General features: G+C 31.8%; 1 protein-coding gene across 1 annotated transcript in view; it reads right to left on the bottom strand.

Annotated features, from left to right (window-relative positions):
• Positions 1-1,164: 1,164 nt before the first annotated feature.
• Positions 1,165-18,391, bottom strand: part of LOC139486638 (serine-rich adhesin for platelets-like) — a 55,856-nt gene continuing 38,629 nt past the window's right edge. Inside the window, exons 24-30 of the mRNA XM_071271564.1 lie at positions 16,872-16,981; positions 15,894-16,031; positions 10,493-10,558; positions 9,881-10,060; positions 8,191-8,370; positions 6,762-6,950; positions 1,165-1,713 (exon numbers count right to left, since the gene is read on the bottom strand). Coding sequence (XP_071127665.1) covers positions 1,376-1,713; positions 6,762-6,950; positions 8,191-8,370; positions 9,881-10,060; positions 10,493-10,558; positions 15,894-16,031; positions 16,872-16,981 — 1,201 coding nt within the window. The 3' untranslated portion in view covers positions 1,165-1,375. The remainder of the gene's footprint in view (positions 1,714-6,761; positions 6,951-8,190; positions 8,371-9,880; positions 10,061-10,492; positions 10,559-15,893; positions 16,032-16,871; positions 16,982-18,391) is intronic.

Here is an 18,391-nt window from a genome sequence, read left to right as displayed (position 1 = left end):
AGTTCTGTGGACTCACTAATTTGGTTTATCAATGATTTAGTCATAAGCGCCAACTTTTGGGGGTTGATTTTGTTTGCCCTGATTATGTGTCAAAAACGTATATATATATGGAAAAGAGACATTTCAAAGGGAAATTTTAACTAAGACGAAAATAAACTGAGAATGCCATGGCTAAAAAAGATAAAAAGATCAACAGAATAACAATAGTACACAAGACAACATAGAAAACTAAAGAAATAGCAACACAAACCCAACCGTTAACTGTGGGTGATCAAAGGTCCTCTGAAAGAGTAAGCAGATCCTCCTCTACATTTTACCGGTTATATTGTTCATGTTAGTACAAACTTGTACAACATTGATATAACCCGTCGATGAAAGATTCATACTCTTCTAATTTTTGTTTGTATCATTTGTTTTGAAACTTTTGATCTACTGTTAGAGCGAAGTTTTCAAATATTATTTCGGATTTTATCAAAAGAATTAATGATATGATTTATGCGTAACATTAATATGAAATAATAATGTCCGTATATTTTAAAGGTCTTATGATTCTTTAATTAAAAAAGATTTAGAGTTTCGAATATTTCTGATATGATGTATAAAATTGAGAATGGAAATGGGGAATGTGTCAAAGAGACAACAACCCGACCATATAAAAAAACAACAGCAGAAGGTCACCAACAGGTCTTCAATGTAGCGAGAAATTCCCGCACCCGGAGGCGTCCTTCAACTGGCCCCTAAACAAATGCATGTAGTGTTATTGTTACTTTCTTTAGTTAAAAAAATATAATCTAATTCGCAGACTGTTGTCGATTCATCTTTTTTTCGCTTTCGCTCATGCTCAGTCGAAAGTACTGCCTACGAAATTCAAAAAGACTTTGTTTCAACACTTGCCAAATTGTACGTCAATTATACAGACATCGTCTAGTTTTGTAAAAAATTTCATAAATACATGTACACTACTGTTGAAATGTTGTCTTCCTGTACATTAACTCGAAGATATGTTGCTACACAATCACTGAATGAAATATTTTTTTTCAATAATACCTTATAAATGCGATATAAATAAAAGAATAAAAGAACGTGCATACTGGTATCAGTTAAGTATACATATATGCATTCATTGGTTCAATAATTTTTATCAAAAATAAAATTTATGAAAAAAATTGATTTATATGACTTTAATTTTGTAGTATGAGTTGATTTCAAGCGATATTCCATTATCACTTGTTATGAAACCTATAATTAGTTCTGTTGTAAATATATGTGTTGCTAACACTCATTATTTTTTTTTAATTTACAACAGTTACACAAATTCTATAAACATCTAACTCCATAGTCTTGCCGTATATTAGATACATTATCTCAATTTTCATTAACTTCTACGACTCCGATGACTTTGACTACTTCGACTTCTTCGATGACTTTGATTACTTCGACTACGACTTTTTCGATGACTTCGACTACTTTGACTACTTCGACTGTGACTTCTGCGATGACTTCGACGACTTGAATGACTTGGACGACTACGACGACGATGAATTCGACTACTTTGACTACTCCGATGACTTCGACTACTTTGACTACTTCGACTGAGACTTCTGCGATGACTTCGACGACTTGAATGACTTGGATGACTACGACGACGATGACTTCGACGACGATGATTTCGATGATCTCGACAACAGTCATAACAATAACCATGACCATAACCTGTTAAAAGAGAGTAAAAAAAACCTTGAGTAAGACCTAATATGTAGGTTAAAGTTTTTGAGTTGAAATAGATATACTCTGGTCACGACTGTACGGTAGAAATAGCATTTTGTGATGTAATCCAAATCACCAGCTTTTCGCAATAGTAAGCGAAAATATGCAAGAGTAATTCAACGATGATCTAATCTCATAAAACCATTAAGAGGAAACAAATTATTAACAAACACACTAAGGCCATGTTCACCTTGAAATAAACTCGTTGATGTAAATGTCCTCTACAGTTGTTACAGTGAAATGCAGTGAAGTTTAGCATTTGATAGTTCATTGATAACATTCTTGCGTATCATAAACAAACAACTTGTAACGTCTCATTTCATTGGCCGAAAGATTCAAATACAACAACAATGTAGTCAGTGTGCACGTGAATTGACACAGGTGACCGACAATGGAATTTACTATGTTACTACGAACGTAAAAACAAGGATTTGTTTAGTTTACAAACCTTTGGTCAAAAGAATTAAATACATCTTTTGTTAACTTCAAATAGTGGGGTCGAAATATTACACTGATATTTTGTATTAAGTAATATTCTAAGTTCTTTATGCATGCAGCAACTCAATTATCGTGTACCGCATAATGAGAAATATAAGGTTAAAATAAAATGCATGTGCCGCTTTTATACAAATGAATATATGAACCACTTTTAATTTCTTTCATACTGACGATAGGTTAATTATAATCCTAACAATGTCGTAGTCACTTATAATATGCTATAAAACATGCACACAGTAGCTAAGCGTACCATAAACGGAGGAAATTGTCCCCCAAAATAGAAACAAAATAACTTTAACCGTATCATTTGTGCACCTGAATGAATTCAGTGAAGGCATGTTGTTGTAATAAATTGAAATGTTACATCGGCGAAGATTATTTCCTTTGCATGTGTTGAACAAAATAATAAATTAATAATTGCGAGAAATGTCGTAGTTTATAAGGAACAATTCTCGTTTGAATTGTTTTACATCAAGTTGTCATTTCGGGGCCTTTTATGACTGACTTTGCGGTATGGGTTTTGCTCATTATTGAAAGCCGTACGGTGATCTATAGTTGTTAATTTCTGTGTTATTTTGGTCTCTTGTGGAGAGTTGTCTCATTGGCAATCATACAACATCTTCTTTTATATATGTATTTATAGTATACAAGCTAGGTATTATCCCGCAGTTATAATTGTTACTTTTTAAGAACACATCCGTAAAAAAACGGACGCCCACCGGACAGAAAAGATCAGAAGGGCAATCATACCACATCTTCTTTTTTTAAATATAAATGTACTGTTTTCGATTTTAAATGGATGAACATTTAATTTTTAATTTGATACTGTAAGAATAGAGCTGCATAACATTGTTGAACTATTCGCTAAAGTACATGTAGTATGTATTCGTATTTATGGTGACTTGAAAAACACCGATACCACTCATATTACAATTCTACCTTGACATGTAAGTTTGTATCTAGCCTATAAAATACTTATTTAGCCTTGAGAATTGAAAGGTCAGTTTATCCCATTCATACAAAAGAAGTTGGTAAAATTGGCTTCATGCCATTTACCTTGTCCAACATTAAGGTCACTTTATTGTTATTGTGATATTGTTAAAGTACAAAAGAACCCTATATTCTGCCCAATGCTTAAACTTTGTGCATCTTGATTCAATTGTTTAAAATATGTTAATGTTGAATTTTAGGGGTTACTTTTGCCCTTTTTTTTATGTGTTAGTTTTCTTTTCAGATATAAAAAAACTATCGGCTTGACTTAATAGAAATAGACTATGCTTGCAGGTTCTCTTGTTTTTTGTTTACACCAAATTCTAACGGATTATTAAATTTAGTTGCAAAATATTTTAAAAGAGAGCTGAAATTTTTTTTTATCTTTTAATGTAAATTGAAGGTTGAATAATTATATGTGAATTAGAATGACGAAAACATCTTGGTCCCCAAAAAAATCATCAATCAGGATATAAAATTCCAAATATTAATTTATTATACTAAAATAAGTTCATATAGAATAAACTTTCTAAGATTTTATTGATTCCTTTTAAATTTAAATCTCAAGCCACTGTTTTGCATGTTTAGGTCATGTCCCAACAAAAAATCAATAAATATGACAGTACAATGTACTCTAAGCACAAACACATAAGGTCACTGTGAAATAGACATCTAGGGCAGGAGCAAACTGTCAGTTATACCAAACCAGTTTGACTAGATCTTTAGTTAAAAACCAGTTTGACTAGATGTCTAGATTACTCTTGGAATAACAATGGTGTGGCCTATATTTTGACAATGTAAATAACATGAGGACCTGGATGGGTTTTTTTAATATCTGTATTCTTTAAAGTTTTAGGGCATTTTCTTTTAATAGCCTTGAAATAACTCATTCTGTAAAATTCTCATGAAAATGATTTTCCAATTTAGTCTTTCTGTTACAAGATTATTTATCAATTATGTACATTGATCATGATTACATCATCAGTATTGCATTACAGTTACCTAAGTAACCCTATATTTTGCACAGTTATTCTTTATACTTTTGCAATGCAGTAAATTATTTTCTTTTCTTTATTTTGATATTCATTTTCTATATTCTCTATTATTTTTTGTTGCTATTACATGTATTCTCTATTCTGTAAACCCCATTCTGAACCTCATAGGTAAACTTCTTTTGTATGAATGGGATAAACTGACCTTTCAATTCTCAAGGCTAAATAAGTATTTTATAGGCTAGATACAAACTTACCTGTCAAGGTAGAATCGTAATCTGAGTGGTACCGGTGTTTTTCAAGCCACCATAACATGAAATACAAAACGAAACATGTATGATAAAATGATAAACAAAATATCAAGAAATTAAGGATGACTAAATGCATGTACAAGAAGAAACTCACCTTTTTATCAAAACATTTTATGAATAAACACTTTTTTTAAAAACGGATTGTTTCTATTTACATGTACATATTTACAATATACAATTTACGTTCGTGTTTCAACCGAGAATAGCAAAACCTCATGAAGTATATCGCTGGAGTTTATTAACTACATTTAATTCCCCTGTGCCAGGGTTTGCCATCTCCGTTTTTTTTTTAACAAAGCATGGTTGGTTACATGTTAAGAATTTACTCAAGTAAACGGAATCAGAAAAAAAATCACCATCCTATGTCGAGTACCTAAAACTTGTCAAAAAATATGAAAAGTGTTTGTAGAATAGTACGGTTTCATTTTTCAAGTACAACGCTAATTCATCGAGTCCATTGAGTGAAAAAAGGCAGGATGAGCAACATGGAGGGGGGAGGGGGGAGTCAATGAAAAAAATATGTGGATTGAGTTTTTTTTTAAATTTTTCATTGAACTTTTGATGTCGTCCCTTGATCCAGAGGACAAATTTGAATTAAATATTTCGATGTGTAAACTGTTAAGATTTTAAAGTTTAAAATTTTACTATCAATTGCAGAAAATTATAAAACCAATGAATTTCACATGCACATTTATAAAAGCTAGAATTGTGATTGCCTAATCAAGAACACACTCATGTACGCAAATATGACGATGGCAGCTTTAAACGACCTTGACCAGCTACGTGCATTCAACGTTATAGTACGCGTGTTCTATTTTCGCAGGTGTGAGGTCGAAGGTTTGAATTGACCAATGAAAACGATCATTCCTTAAAGAGTTAATCTAATAAAGTTTGTTTGACTGATTACGTCGCAATACCTTTCGCTAAGCTTTACCGCATATGAGTATAATATGGTTTTAAACAGATTTTGATTACATCCAGTTGTTACTCAATATAGGCCTTGTGTAGGTTTATAAGCGTTCATAAAACAATGTATTAAAAACGTTGATTGTAGTTAATATTTGTTGAACTTACATATATTGAATACAACTACTACATTAACATTTGGAATTATTTTATTTTCCTATCGTATTTGAAAAAAAATAAAAGCTACGTTAAAATACCACTAAATTCAATAGCACTCTTAGACCATTTGTTATCAGTTGAATTTTTTTTTTGCTGATAAAATATTGCTTTTAAATCGATTGTTATATATAATTATATATATAACGGGTCATTAATTCAGCACGAAAAATATTTTCACAAAGAAATTCTTAATATTTGTAGTACAAAATATTCATTTGCATCATTTCTTTAATCGAATTGGACGTGTACCATTCCTGACTATTTCTTTTCAACAGCATTCCATTTGTGGCTAAGAATATAAAAAGTGTCACTTAAATCTTCTTTCGATAGCACGTATACACTTGCCAAAGAAGAGCTTCGGTTTGTCATTGCGGGATGTACAAGTACTCAGCCATGTCCATCTTCAACTATAACGGAGTTTCAAACAGGACCTCCCTTCAGAACTATTGTGCATTTGTTTTCGTGCTGAACATGCATTCAATATTTGCCATTGAACATTTATCATCAATCAATCAATCAATCATTATTTTCGTATTCCCTGTTTGCCCATTTCGCTGTTTTAGCAAGCATATTATAATTGTGATATACATGGAACTCTATAGGTTAAAGATACTACCCTTTTAAGTCTGACTTTAGAATTGTTCTTAGATGCGCATTTCGATAATTATTATCTCTGCAATGATGCCCGTCAATAAATTCTAAAAACATAATTCAACCATCGAAAAAATTGGTAAAACTGAAATGGTTTCGACAAAGATGTTTACGAAACACAGCTTTTTATGTGATAAAAAATATATATAGAAAAATATCTATATATGTAAGACAGTTTACAAGTTCAAAACATATACATTCCATCAACAACCACTATTCATGCATACTCCTCTTTTGTTGGGGGAAAAGGAGGTGATGCTGCATGGTATCGTTTTAATTTAAAACTATAGGAACCATACTTTTAAAGTCTTTTAATATAAAAAAAAATCCATGAACTTAGGACATTTTGTAATACAAGTGTCATTTTCAAAACAACAATACAATACAAATTCTAATAAAAACTATAAGAGTTTTTAAAAGTACTTACTCTTCTTACAAATAGGAGGATGATTATTCCAGGTTCCATCAGCTTTACAAGTTCGAGTTAAATGACTACCATGCTTTGGTTTATAGCCTTTGGCACACGCGTACGTTATTGTGTCTTTGTAGTTTTTGCCAGTCTGGGAAGTTATTCTAGAGAAATTAACTTTTGCAAGGCCTCGACAAGCTACTATCTCTGTAAAAGTATAACACTTCAAAGTTATTTTTTTAGATTTCATCAATTATGAGTTATTGTGATAAATAAACTCATCATAGATACCAGGATTAAATTTTGTATTTACTTCAGACGCGCGTTTCGTATACGAAAGACTTTTTTGCGACGCTCGAATGTAAAAAAGTAAAATTATTTTAGACAATCATGAATGATTGGCCTTAGCAAAAACTCACAAAAACTCTTTAAACAGAGAGTGAATAATGGAAAATATAGTACACTGAAGACAGATTAAAACTCCGGAACATACAAAAAGTAGACAAAAAGTAAACAATCAAGCACTGCTAGAGGATGATGCTTAAAATTTATTTTCTCGCCTAAATTTTTGCACGATCTTTGATAAAACCAATTGATAGTTTTATAATTCGAAAATTTAAATAGGAACTTCACATAACAGAAAAAATGTATTATACATATGTTTTCCATAACTTTAGCACAATGGCATGCTTTTTCTAATTTGATCATTTAATTTGACAAAAAAAACACTACATGTAATTACAAATTGCTAGAGAATGATCCCTGATAAATCATTGTAACCTTTCAGTTAATTATTCATAATGAGCCGTATAGCGTTTTTTTCTTTTTTATTAGGTGGTACCTTATACTACAGGGAGATAACTCTGTATAGTCAGCTAAACGTTTTAATTACGTTGTATTGTAAAAGGAATGTTAAGCTTCTCAATGATAAAAATTGGTGTTTGTCAAACTGCTATATAACCAGTGTAATTTTTCTGACAAAACAGTTGGTTCAAAATTTTTGAAATTTTTACTTTGACAAAATTTTATGAAAATTAAACGAGCCAAATTAATTTTAGTGAAAGTGTTGGGTACCACCTTAATTTGAAAGACATTTGACTGATTAAATTTGGAATCTACCTCAAAAATAAGAAATCTGCCACAACAGATTTTTAATGACTTTAGTCATAACATGCTTTACACGATGTGCTTCATAAGTGGTTTTCGTTTACTTCCCCGTATAAACGGTTTTACGTATCATTCATTGGGCCCTTAATAGCTTGCTACAACATATAATCGGAGTGAGCCAAGGCTCCCTGTAAAAGACCGTGCTGTACCCTATGATGATTTTTTTTTACAAATTGTGACTTGGATGGATAGTTGTCTCATTGGCACCCCTACCATGTCTTCTTAAAGGATAACATATCTTTATTGATCATAATGATAAAACTTTTTGATTTTTTTTTACCGCAGACTGGATGACTTCCATCCCAGGTTCCATCGGCCATACATTGACGAGTCAAGCTACCAGACGTCAATTCATACCCAGTGATACAAGCATACGTCATGATGTCTTGGAAATTTGAACCAGTCTGAGTAGTTATTTTAGCGAACTTCACGTCTGCAAGGCCTGGACAAGTTACTATCTCTACAAAAGAACAGTAAAAGTTTGAGTTTTTTAATAATAAGTTAGTGATATATTTCGGAATATAACTATAAATGTTGGGCCATTAAATTAAATTTAACTCACATAAGCACTTCAAATATAGAATGAATAATGGGAAAACAAAGAACACTCAAGACAGTACACAATTTTGGTAGATACATTGTATTTTTTTTTAGCAAAATATTGTCATACTGAAAAATAACAAGTTGTTACAGGTTATCTCTGAATAATAATTAAGTCTTTGCACAGAATTATGCAAAATATAGATTATAGATGTTTGGATACAAAACAATTGAAACGTTTTTATAGTCAACTAAACTAATCAAACATTTGATTATATATGGACATTCGCATTGTTGATAATCTGTATTCACTAATATTCATTATTTTAAGCACAAACGGATAACGTATCTACTTGTATCATAAAATTTGTCAAAATCCATAAAATTGAGAACGGAAATGGGGAATGTGTCAGAGAGGCAACAACCCGACCATAGAGCAGACAACAGCCGAAAGCCACTGATTAGTCGTCAATGTATCGAGAAACTCCCGCATCCGGAGGCGTCCTTCAGCTGGTCCCTAAACAATATGTATACTAGTTCAGTGATAATGGACGTCATACTAAACTCCGAATTATACAACAGAAACTAAATTAAAAACATATTTTTGGACTTTTTTTTAACGATAACAAATATTTTATTCAATCATTTCCACATATATAATTACCTACGCAGGCCAGGTCGCATACTTAGGGGCCCCTGTAATTTAACAGCCTCACTTGACCAGGGAAAATATCAAATGCGTTTATACAATTATAGTTTAACATACATAATTATATTTAAATAACCAATACAATTGATTTTCACACCAGATACGCATCACTGTATTAAATCACTATCGCATTAAAATAAAGTCTGGAGGTAGGTATTGCTTTTTCCTTTTCTGTTGCATTATTCGCACATTTACTGATTTCAGCTAGTCAACACGGCGGCTCCGTGGTTACAAAATGTCAACATTGAATTTGACAAAAGCTTTCGAGAGAAAAATGAAAACTATAATTTTCAATTGATACATTTAGGAATTTAAAGAATCGATCATATTTTTTCGAGCGGTTATTAAATAAATGATTCATGCAAGCTACAGGTTGCATTTCTGTAAATATACACAATGCAATTTCACATAGGAACTCCCTTTGCGTCTAAAACTGTGACACTTTTACTATGAAGTTTCGTGAAAAATAATATCCCAGAACGGTAAGTTGATATGCCCTACTATTTTATTCAAATGTCAAAATATAGGTCTGTGCGGCATATTTTTAACATTTATATGCCCTGACCTTTTAAAAAATTTAAACATAAACTAAAATTTTAAACTGAAGCCATATATTTTGGCCGAGATATTCAAATTTTATCCTGAGCGTTAGTATTGATTTCCAACTAATCTATGGCTTCCATGAATTATTAATTAATCATCTTATGAAAAATATCTTTACCGCAGACTGACAGACTTCCATTCCAGGTTTTATCATCCATACATTGCCGAGTCAGACTACCAGACGTCAATTCATAGCCAGTGTTACATGTGTAAGTTATTGTATCTTGGTAGTTTGTACCAGTCTGGTTTGTTATCGTAGCAAAATGTACTGGAGTAAGGTCCGGACAAACAATGACCTCTGCAATGGAATGCAAGTTGTTTGTGTTTATTAATAGGAATAGGGAATTTTAAATGAATATAAATGATAGAAATTAAAAAAATCATAAAAACAATTTAGATAAAAGAAGATTAATAGAACATAAAACAACAATCTGGACAATACAAAAAAAAAATGTTTTTTTTTTCTTCATAAAGTTGATAAATCCAACCATTGATGCTGGAAGATTATTGTTGATTTGCACATAATTATTCATGATATGTTTTTTTTAAATCAACGTATTGTTTTTTTTTTAAATTTTCAATATAAAATATTGGAGCATTTATTACAATTATTTTCAAGGTTAATTAATGTTCGAGTGTATTGTTTTAGGTGTTGGATTATGACCACCTCGTTAAATTCAGGAGTTGAAGCTCATTTTCAAGTCTAACTCAAGAATTATATTCAACTTACGTTCCTCACATGGACTTTCACAAGGCGTACACAAACGTGCATCACTTGGCATGACATCGGTAGTACCTGGAATAGATACAGTAATATCACATACGAATATACCAAATTCCAATATTTCATTTGCCTGTTAAATGTTAATATATAAATAATGTCTCTGTTTAACATATGATCAATGTCTATTTTTTATAATTGCATAGTCATTATCAATAAAAAAGCGACCGTTCCAACAAAAAAAAGGATAATTAGTCTTAAAATATCTGAACGATAATTGTTAACAGTATACAATTTCATCTAATCTCTTCTTACTTTCTTTTCATTGCTTCTTACAAAATTTTAACTTTACGTCGAATATACAACTGTTTATTATGCTAACATCGATAAACATCACACACAATACATTCCAGTGAACAAATAACACACATGCAACCACTGTAACTAAAAGTTTATATAAAAGGCCCCAATGTCACAAAAGATGTTTCGCACTTTTCAGTTGCTAAATTGTTGTGAAAAGCATCTACCTTTTCAGATGTTTCTCTTTTCGTGAAAATGAATGTCATTGATAACTTCAACTACTTTTTATTAATAATGAATTTCTTTTCTTTTTGGCACATGCACGTTATGAGTTATACACACTTGTATGCACAATAGTTATTTACAATAAACAGAAGATCTATACTATATTCGACGGACACAGCTGTAATTTACTCGGTGTAATAGTTTGATACATAGCATAATATGAATGCAAGACAATGACTGTTTGGGTATATATCTTTTTGCTGTTATGACAATAAAGGAATCAGGGGCTTTTAGCAAATCTCTGCCCTACTGATATTTTATTTTATAAAATAGATTTTTTTCTACTTATAAGTTTTCTTTTTAAATATTGTTTTATTGCTACCATATTGGTTTGTTCCATTGATCATTTGCTGCTATAAATGTAAAATTTTGTTAAAAGAATTACAAAGTTTCTTATGTCATTTTTATCTGTTTTTGTTAAAAAAAACAAATAGAACCAAATCATTGCTTAAAGTAAGTTTTATTTATATCTTCTCAAATATCTAGGATTAAAGGCCTTCCCATCCTTTTGATATATACGGACAAAACCTTACATAGCTTTGATATATCATAAACAATCCATTTGTGAATTTCATTTCTCTCATGACACTTTGACTCATACAACTGTCTATCAAAACACAAAGCTGTAATATTATATCTGAATAAACAAGAGGATATATAAATCTACATCCATGCATTAATAAACCAATAGGTTGGTGAAACATTGTGCAAACAATAATTGTACTAAATAAAAAAAGGCAAGAGTAAAAAAAACCATGATTGTCATATTATGATATGTTGTCTGTTATATTATAAATAAAAATAAAATTTTGATAACCTGTTTCCAATTAAAACGGTTCAGGGAGAAAACCCCAACAAATGTATACCCACTCAACTTAATTTCAACTATCAAAGAAAGACAATTCAAATCCAAATATATTATCTCTCCTTAATTGTAGGATAACAAAACATTTGTTATAGTCAGTATAGCATCTGTTCATATGATTAATGAAACCCTCTAGGTAGTATTTAAACTTATTGAACTTGTGAGTTGTGTTTTGTTCAAAATTGTGAAGTCCGTTTCATCATACTGAGGTTTACTATATATAGGAACTACATATACATATACATGTATATATACATATTTAACTTTCAGTAATGGTTATTATCTTAAATGCAATGACATGTTTTGTAAAATGTTGTCTGTAGTACTGGACAGGGACATATTTATTCGATCAAAGAATTTTTCAAATTGAAACAATGATAAATTATGAACATGGCTTAAAATAAAATTTCTTTTATTTTGCATTGCGACCCGACCCACTGAAAAAGTTGCCGCCAACATGTTTTCATTTGCATTTCAGATTTTGTTTTTGTATTAAAAAAAAATGGGAATCGTGCCGGAATTTTAATTGTATCCGTGGAGTTTGATCCGGGCTTTACTTATTTCAAATCGCAATCTGTAAACTGTTGTGAGAACCAACGTTTAAATGACACAGAACAGAAACACGTCTGCCAAAAGTAATAATGTCCAAGAGGCCGGCAGTAGAAAGCACCCCCTATGCTGCAATGCATCAGGTTAAGATATCAACATTTTATCAAAATTAAGATTTTCAGCTATTCTTTGGACGAAACATGGGAGGACGTTCTGTCTTTGGTAAAGCAGACACCTTTGATGTCTTTTTGACGTCGTCGCTTAATGGGATAGAAGCTTTTCACCCGCACATGACAGAACAAATATCTGTGGTTTCAACTTTTGATAAATCTCTTAAATATGTGAAATTTATTATTGACAAATTTTGCCCTGAACCAGAGAACAAAGCATCTACTAGTCAAAACAAAAACGATGCATTCAAGATGATGATGGCTAAAAGGATTAGCTTCACGAAAGCATCAAAGCTAAAAGACCAAAATGGTCCCAGATTTACAGGAGCGCCTTTTTGGTATTATTGAATGTTGACAAAACGTACTACACAATGGGTCTGTATTAGCTTGTACACTATTTGCTGGTGGATTTAATATCCTCTCGTTGAATACAGTTTTATCCACATCTGAAAATTCCAAATTAAATTACAAACAAAGATTTGTAATTAAAATTTACTATAAATATTGTTATGTATAAGAATTTTTAAAACCTGAAAGATATCTGACAGCAACATATTTATAAATGTATCTAGTGTACCACCGATGCATAAATCCCCACCTCCCCAATTGTTAAGAGCTCATGAATCAATCTGTATTCATGTCATGTATGTCCAGAACCCTGTTTATCAAACAAGCATTACAACCCAAAATCTATTTATCTGTAAAAATGTTCTGTCCTGCGGCATATTGTTACGCCCCGGTGATTTGAAAGCTAACATAGTTTTTACCGTGTTCTCCGTTCCACACTTGATACACGCAGATGTCCGTTGTTGTTTTCTGATTTGTATTTTACAGAGAAATAGCATAATTTGACCTTAAATTGTATACTGACTTCTTTAAATCTATATATCTACTTTATTTATATGTGTAATTGTTCTTTTTGTATTTGGTTATGCTTAGTTTTGATATAACGCGCCAAATGTAACGTTACGTGTTCTTGTTTACGAAGAACTTGTGTATTACGTCACACATGGTATACAATAAGGTACGCATGTTCCTACGTTGGGCTTCTCTTCAAAAACCTCCATGCAGTTAGCTGTCTCTATTAAACTAGAATTAGCTGCACCAAGTAAGAGAACTTGGTGATAATGCAGTGCACCAAGTAGATTTGCTGCACCAAGTAAAGTTGCTTGGTGAAAGTATATAAATTCAGTGCACCAAGTAGATTTGCTGTACCAAGTAAAGTTGCTTGGTGAAAGTATATAAATGCAGTGCACCAAGTAGATTTTCCTGCACCAAGTAATGCAGTGCAACAAGTAGATTTGCTGCACCGAGTACGCTGAGTATTTGAATGCCGTGCACCAAGTAGATATTCTTGCACCTAGCAACGGTTTTGTTAATCTTAGTGCAAGTAAGGGAGCTCCGATTTGATTTTTATTGGGGGGGGGGGGGGGGGGGGGGGCTAGGATGAAATTTGAAAAAAATAAGCAGGACAGGAGTTTTGAGTAAAAAAAAAGCAGGATGAGACACTTGCAAAAAAAAAAATTCAGGATGACACTTTATGTAAAAAAAGTCAGGATAAACTAAAAAATAAAAAGCAGGACCGGATAGAGTGAAAAATGAAAAGGCAGGACAGAGATTACAACATAAAAAAAAATGCAGGACAACATTTTTCCATCCTAGCCCTCCCATCAAAATCAAATGGTAGCTCCCTAATGCACCTTGCCGTATTTCTTATTGTATATAGTTATTAACGTATTTTGATTCTTGAATCGCTGTATTTGATGTTTTGTTTAAATAGAAATAATACAATGTATGAACTTCCATTATGATTTTCATTATTACTTCCTTCACAAGAGTAATATCCTGACAAGAAAACCCCGGAACGTTACAATATTCCCATTTTGAATTTAGCTTACGTGCTCATTTAACGCAGTCATTGAATGACTACATTCAAAAGCTTTTTATAATATTGCATGACTGTTGACAATCTTCCTGAACATCAAATTTGAGACACTGAAAGTAAAGCTTTTAAATTCCTAAGCATCGAACACATCTGACTTTTACCCCATTTTCATGGTTTAGTAAATTCGTGTTTAATAAGTTATCATGTTTTTCAGATAGCTTTGTCATACCAACTTTTTTATTTTTTTTATAAGAGATACATGGCAAGGCTTAGTGTTTGTCAGACTCCAACTTAGTTGCACCTCACTAATAGAATTTCCCTACTATTCTGCTAACAACACACGAAAGGACATATGCATATGTTGCCATTGTGATGCAGAAAGAAAACAGAAAGATCAAGAACTTGTCAAAAAATAGGGTTCTGTTGCCCGTGTGTATGCAGTGCTAGGCAGCTGGAGGTGAAATCCAAAAGCGAAATCCAATAAAAAAAATTAACTTTTGAAAAATTAAATAGTTTGAAATGTGGAAAACATACTGCTCTTTGAAGACTCTGTCAGAAGTGTCATAAAATTGGTATACATATACATATATGTTTTTGTACCAAAAATAAACATATGGCAGAGTTTAAAATGTTTAGTTTAAGTATAAAATAGTTTTATTTTATTTTTAAACAAGTGTATATTATAGATATACATCATATGAAGGAAAAATGCAAGCATAACCTCTAGTCACTATTATTTAACTACTAGTCTGCAGTGAAGTACTGTATTTTGTTTGAACATTATAATTGTTAAATGTTAGGCACTTTGAATGTTTTATTTCTGACACTGTCAGATGCTACATTAATGTGTGGTGTTTAATACACAATATAATCATATTTGCTTTTCAATCAGTGTCAGATTGCCAGGTTAAATAGATAGGGGTTTGATTTCAAAAATCAACTATCTAACAGACAGACAGAAAATGTTTTTTCATGAAAATAGAATTTAATTTTTGCTGTTCCTTAATATGTTGCATTAAATTTAAATCGTTAATGTCATATCTTCCTCCTTTTTCCTGTGAAAAAAACAGTCTGAAAATATAAAGCTTTTGAATGTAAAAAGAACATAAAATTTCCCTACCTATCGACCCACCTGCTGATAGTGTGGGTCGGCAATGCCAAACAAACATTTTTTAAGGGTGGCCCATTTGTTTTGAAAACCATGATTTTATGAAGAGTAGTAGGGGCAAACAATTGTATTATTACTCCTTGCAGATGTTGCACATGTGTCTTGCTTTTTTCCATTCAAGTATGTCATAGTCTATTACAGAAAACTATAGTATGTGATTGAGGAAAAAAAATCATGAAAAATATTACCTTTCTTTCGTAGTGTGCGCCTTTTTGGTATTGTTGAATGTTGACAAAAGGTAGTACACAATGGGTCTGTATTAGCTGGTACACTATTTGCTTTTGGATTGAATACCCTCTCGTTCGGAAATACAGTTTTATCCACATCTAAATATTCCAAATTGAATAACAAACAAAACTTTGTAATTAGAATTTACCATTATAAGGGTATTGATGATGTATACATTTACTTCTTTCGTAATAGACAAAGAATAATAAATTTGTCGTAAAAAGATGTAGGTTTATTTAGTTACAAAATGTAATAATGTCGATAAGAACCATAATTTCAGCAATTGTACTATTTTATTAGTGTATATGGTATATAAAGAAATAAAGCAAATAATCTACAAAATATATTTTCGCAGTTCTGTTATCGTGATTAATACAACTGAAACAAGTAATCCATCCTCAATTTCAGTATTACCGAGAAACGCAAAATGTTACCCAGGAACACTTGTTTCACTAAGAAACACATAATTGTTTTCAGAAACAACTTGTATTACTCAGAAACACAAAGAGTATTCAAAAACACATAGCATTATTCAGCCGTTGAATTTTCAACATTTAGAAATTTCATGGTCTACCTGAATTTTGAAAGGTTTTGAAATATTTCTGATAAACAGATAGGTAAACATCCACAATCATTTGTTTTCCCTGACAAACAGAACTTTGATAACATTGGTCCAGTATATTTGTTGACCACGTTGTCTTATTAACTCACGTCTGTCTTTTGATTCTTTTATAACTTTTTGAAAATTTGTTCGAGTTAAAAAAAAAAAACTTTTTTAAAAATCACTTTTCAATATAAAAATGATCATCTGTTTTTAAAAAATTCTCTGTTTTTTTTATATATCGCTTCAAGATAAAATAAAAGACAGCTTTTAATCTGTAGAAAGATAAAAATCCCTAAACGAAGATAAATGACAGTGTTGGATATACAAAATATACCTGATAATAAGTAGAAGTAAAACAAGTTGTCTGTGACCTTTGTGAATTTCATACAAAGATATAACCATCTTTGTCCGGAAAAAGGCCCAGCTGAATAACTAGTATCGCTTCTAAAGCAGAAAAGAAAAATTAACAAAAAGAAATATCTGAATGACCTTACCTTCGTCCGAGCATATGTCATCGACTTAATGTGATTTGCTGATTGTATTATATAAACTGTGTAAAGTTTAGTAACTTAACAATGCATTCTTTAGAAAGAAATGTATTGTGTGATTACTTTATAATTTAGTTCCAAATGGTGAAGTTGAAATCCCTTCGTATATTTTACGGACGCAATCACGAGTTGGTTGACCGTTATGGAATAACCGTTTCACAAATGATATCGGATATGTTCCTTACGTAACTACAATCCCCTTCCCTTTCATGAATGTGACCTACCGAATTAGACTATTTACCAGATTTGTAATCACATAATCAACACGACGGGTGCCACATGTGGAGCAGGATCTGTTTACCCTTCCGGAGCACCTGAGATCACCCTTAGTTTTTGGTGGGGTTCGTGTTGTTTATTCTTTAGTTTTCTATGTTGTGTCATGTGTATTATTGTTTTTCTGTTTGTCTTTTTCATTTTTAGCCATGGCGTTGTCAGTTTGTTGTAGATTTATGAGTTTGACTGTCTCTTTGGTATCTTTCGTCCCTCTTTTATTCTTAACCAAGTTTTTTACATGCTTTCGTCTTTTTATTTGTCGCTTTGGAAGGGGTCTGTATAACTCAGACTTTGCTTTTCTTTCATTGGCTATCAAGTTATTAGAGGAACTTTCGTTATGTTTGTTCTTATTGTGCCATGCTCTTTTTTTTCGGCGTCGTAGGATTTCAATCGTCCTTTTTTGGTTCTTCTGTGTCTTAGAATCAAGCACTTTCCCTAGCTATAACAACATTGAGGATGGACATTGGGAATGTGTTAAAGAGACAACAACACAACCATAGAAAAAAAAACAACAGCAGAAGGTCACCAACAGGTCTTCAATGTAGCGAGAAATTCCCGCACCAGGAGGCGTCCTTCAGCTGGTCCCTTAACAAATATGTACTAGTTCAGTGATAATGAACGCCATACTTAACTCCAAACTGTACATAAGAAACTAAATTAAAATAATACAAGACTGAGGCTCCCGACTTGGGACAGACTCAAAAAATGCGGCGGCGTTTAAACATGTTAATGAGATCTCAACCCTCCCCTATACCTCTTGCCAATGAATAAAGGTAAACGCATAACAATACGAACATTAAAATCAGTTTAAGAGAAGGCCGAGTCTGATGTCAGAAGTTAGTACTTGTATTTTGTTTACAATGTATATCACAATTCCATTAAAATTTTACAGTTTTTAACTGATAACTTTATTTCATGATATTTTAACCTCCATAACCTGCATCTTGAAACACATATAAAGCCTGGAATAGGTTAGAGGACAAACAGCATACTTTTTATAAAGTTATATTTAATTGAATTCAAAATAATTCAG

Source organism: Mytilus edulis, chromosome 8 (assembly GCF_963676685.1).
Source record: "Mytilus edulis chromosome 8, xbMytEdul2.2, whole genome shotgun sequence".
Classification (NCBI taxonomy): Eukaryota; Metazoa; Mollusca; class Bivalvia; order Mytilida; family Mytilidae; genus Mytilus; species Mytilus edulis.
The sequence above is the reverse complement of the archived record's forward strand: the minus strand, read 5'-3'. Positions and strand labels throughout refer to the sequence as shown.